Here is a 3,754-nt window from a genome sequence, read left to right on the forward strand (position 1 = left end):
GCTCAACGGTTTTGTCTTGCAAAAAGCAGTTCATTAAAAAATATATACTCCGTGTTCAAATAATTGTATTATTTGAAAGAATTATTTATGGAATTTATAAAACACTGGCTAGAAAATTTATACATAAATGAATTTCTTGATCCTAAACATATTTGCACATGTAGCTGAAAGGTCACTCTCTCTCTCTCTCTCTCTCTGTCACACACACACACACAAACACACACACACACACACATCCTGAGTTGGTCCATTTTTATCCCTATTTCAAATAGAATGATGCTATTATCTTGTGGATATAAGCACATTTCAGGCTAGCGTTAATAGGCTACAGTATTAGACATAGATACTGTAGATATTACAGTATCTACATTTTTACCCAACAATTACAATCATTCCTATGTTTTTAACACAATAATATCACCCATTATTAACTGTAAGCATATTTCCTTATTTAACACATTAATGAAAAAAAACACATACTGATGAAGAAAATACACATTTCTCCTACCATTTGGCTTAAAATGAACAGTTAGGAATTTCCTTTTCTTAACTTGTCTCTCCCCATTGATAATTACTGCATATATAATTGTTTTTTTATTCACTCAATAATGCCAAAGAACAACTTCATATTTATCAAATACTGTGGTTGTAACAGATACTTTCTTGTTCTTAAAAGTTGGATAATATATTGAACACTATAAGTACCATTTAGTCAGTTTCAAATAACAATTCGTTCTTTCATGTGTGCCATCATTTAAACATGATTTGTAAAGCAAGGCACACAGGGAAATTATTTCTCATGACTTTCAATGCTTGCAATTCCAGTAACTACCAGCGGGTGGTAGTGATAGCTTGTGTACCTTAAAGCTAATTTTGAACCTTTTCAAAACTAAAGAAAACCCTACTTGTATAAACAAATATACTTACTACATTGACAATGTATTACTAAGCACAGATTTCTTATTTTTGCAACCAAATATTAAAAGGGAAAAGTAATTTAACCAAATTGTAAATCAATGTAATACTTTAAAATGAAACCATCGGCTCCCCATAAATTGTTATCTTAATTTAATTCCAGTTTTAACTTCCCAGCCATTAAGCTGACATAGTACCTGTATGAAACAAAATGTAGTGCTTTGAAACTCATTTCACAATATTTTCTAATTTGCAGAATTATTCAGCCTCTGTATTCATAATACATTATCAAAAGTTGCCATGGCTGTATTTCTTTGCTTATAGCTGGAAGTGAGTGGTGGAGATGCTTCAGCTTATAGCGTTTGCTTTGGACATCATCAGCATTCGTAATGAAATATGTCTAGAGTTTTCTTCAATAGAAAAGATTACAAATTATGTTAAATGTTAAGTAGGAATGATTCAGGGATAGATGTAGGAAATCACTGCCTGTCAGAGGATACTCCTGTAGCAGTATAGAGTTTCTAAGGCTTATAGAAATCTTACTAATTTGCCATACTTTAGGGATAATTCTCTAAGTAACTCAGTGATTAGTTGTTTTGTTTTATTTTTAGAGGGGGTGGGGAGAGCCAGGATGAGAGGGCATGGTAGGGAGAGGGAGAGAGATCCTAAGCACACTCCGTGCCGAGCATGAAGCCCAACACGGGTCTCCATCTCATGACCCTGAGATCATGACCTGAGCAGAAATCAAGAGTTGGATGCTTAACCACTTAACTGTCTGAGCCACCAAGGTGCCTCTCAGTGACAAATTGTGTATAAATGCTATTATCTTCTAGTTCCCCTTTAATCTGTACTTCCTCTTCACACCTTTTGTTTGTCTTTCCCAGTGAATAGATTATTAGTATTGAATCTCCTACCTGGAACAGGGACTCTTGGCATTTAATAGATAGTCTTTGCTTCTGGAAGAAATTGTTTCTGTCAATTTGCTTTTTTGAAATGTAACATGTATTTAAACCATAGGAAAGTAATTTTAATATTTACAATTTGATTCAATTACAATTTGATGAAAACTCCAGAAATAAAAGTCTAGTCACAATGCTATGTACACAAAAACTGTAGCATATAATGCCTAGGAAATTAAAACAAGAACTAGAATTTAAGACTAAAAATAAAGCAAAGGAGTTGTCTTGTTGAGATTTAGAAGCCTATTTCTCAGTTTGCTCATAGCTGCCTTCACTTCTTGATTCCTTAAGGTATAGATTGTTGGGTTCAGAATGGGAGTAAAGATGGTATACAACACAGACAGGATCTTATCTATAAGGAAACTGTTCAGTGGCCACATACAGATGAAGATGCAGGGCCCAAAGAACATGAAGACAACAACGAAATGAGCTGTGCAGGTAGAAAGAGCCTTAGATGATCCTTTTGAATGATGCTTGATAGTGACCAGGATAATAACATAAGAATTGAATAAAAGAATAAAGCAGGATAAGGCAATTATGCCACTAGTTGAGATCATAAAGAGGCCCAGAACATAAGTGTCCACACAGGCCAGCTGGAACACCACAGGAAGGTCACAGAAAAAGCTGTCTACTCCATTGGGACCACAGAATGGTAATGTGAGAGCAAATATGACCTGGCTCATTGAATGCATGACTCCTACCCCCCAGGAAGGCACCACGAGGGCAACACACACCCCAGGGCTTATGACTGAAGCATAGCGGAGAGGCTTGCATATCGCAACATACCTATCAAGGGACGTGGCCATAAGTAAAATAATTTCAGTGCCAGTAAAAAGGTGTAGAAAAAATATCTGGGTGATACAGCCATCAAAGGAGATGGTTTTGTGTCCAGTGAGGTAGTCTGTAATCATCTTAGGGGTGGCAAAGGAAGCAAGTGACATATCAATGATGGAAAGGTTGGTGAGCAGGAAATACGTAGGCGAGTGCAGGTGAGAGTCGGCTATAACTGTGATGACTGTGAGGCTGTTACCAAGCATTGTTGCTACATAAAACAGTGAGAACACCATGAAGAAAAACAGCCGTAGTTCCCAGGAACTAGAGAGTCCCAGCAAAACAAATTCAGAAACAGACTTATTGGCCACATCCATTGTCCTGAAAACCTACCTATATCAAGGGGAAGAAAAAGAGAAAATATGATTCTATTTAAGCAAAAGGTACAAGAATCCACTTTCACAGACTTTGGTTCCTCTACGAAAACTTATCTTTACTATTCTTTCCATCTTCATTGGTATGTTGGTTTGAAAGATAATTATAGGATATTAGAGATCATAGCAAAATACCACTGAAGTCATAGGTGTTGAAATAACACTTTCTTTTTTGATATTAAATAGCAATCAAATTGAGATTATTATATAATCCAGAAGGCATATACTTATCTACATATTTGTCCATCCATTTATCTATATAATCTTAAAGATAATAGCTAACATTAAGTAAGTACTGGCTCTGGGATGACAGTGTGTTAAACACACACACACACACACACACACACTTTAGTCATTTAGAATTCAGCCCTAGGAATATCCTTACTGAAAGAACATATAAAAATTATATCACATATAAGTGACATTATAGAAAGATTTCAGTGAACAGTTGCAAAGCTGTTATAAATTTCCAGAGAAGATTTTTAACATATTCACAGATAAATTATCTCATTGAGCCCATCAGAAACAGAGAAAATAAGTAAGAATCCAATGGAAGAAGACTGCTTTATTACCAAGTTTACTACTATATAGTCATATAGCCCAGGAAAAGGCATTTAACTTTTCTTCATGGCTTCTTTTTTGTTAAAGTAAGAGTCTGTTCCTCTTACAAATATT

The 3,754-nt window shown here is 35.2% G+C and overlaps 1 protein-coding gene across 1 annotated transcript; it reads right to left on the reverse strand.

Moving 5' to 3' along the window:
• Window positions 1-2,074: 2,074 nt before the first annotated feature.
• LOC103656784 (olfactory receptor 4K2-like) lies at window positions 2,075-3,022 on the reverse strand. Its single transcript, XM_008684213.1, has one exon. It carries the CDS (start codon window positions 3,020-3,022, stop codon window positions 2,075-2,077), a length of 948 nt encoding a protein of 315 aa, XP_008682435.1.
• Between the last annotated feature and the right edge of the window lie 732 nt (window positions 3,023-3,754).

Source organism: Ursus maritimus, unplaced genomic scaffold, assembly GCF_017311325.1.
Source record: "Ursus maritimus isolate PB19 unplaced genomic scaffold, ASM1731132v1 scaffold_193, whole genome shotgun sequence".
NCBI classification, from domain to species: domain Eukaryota; kingdom Metazoa; phylum Chordata; class Mammalia; order Carnivora; family Ursidae; genus Ursus; species Ursus maritimus.

Excerpts from the sequence above, each read along its gene's own strand:
- LOC103656784 (XM_008684213.1), bottom strand. The coding sequence starts at position 3,022 with ATGGATGTGGCCAATAAGTCTGTTTCTGAATTTGTTTTGCTGGGACTC.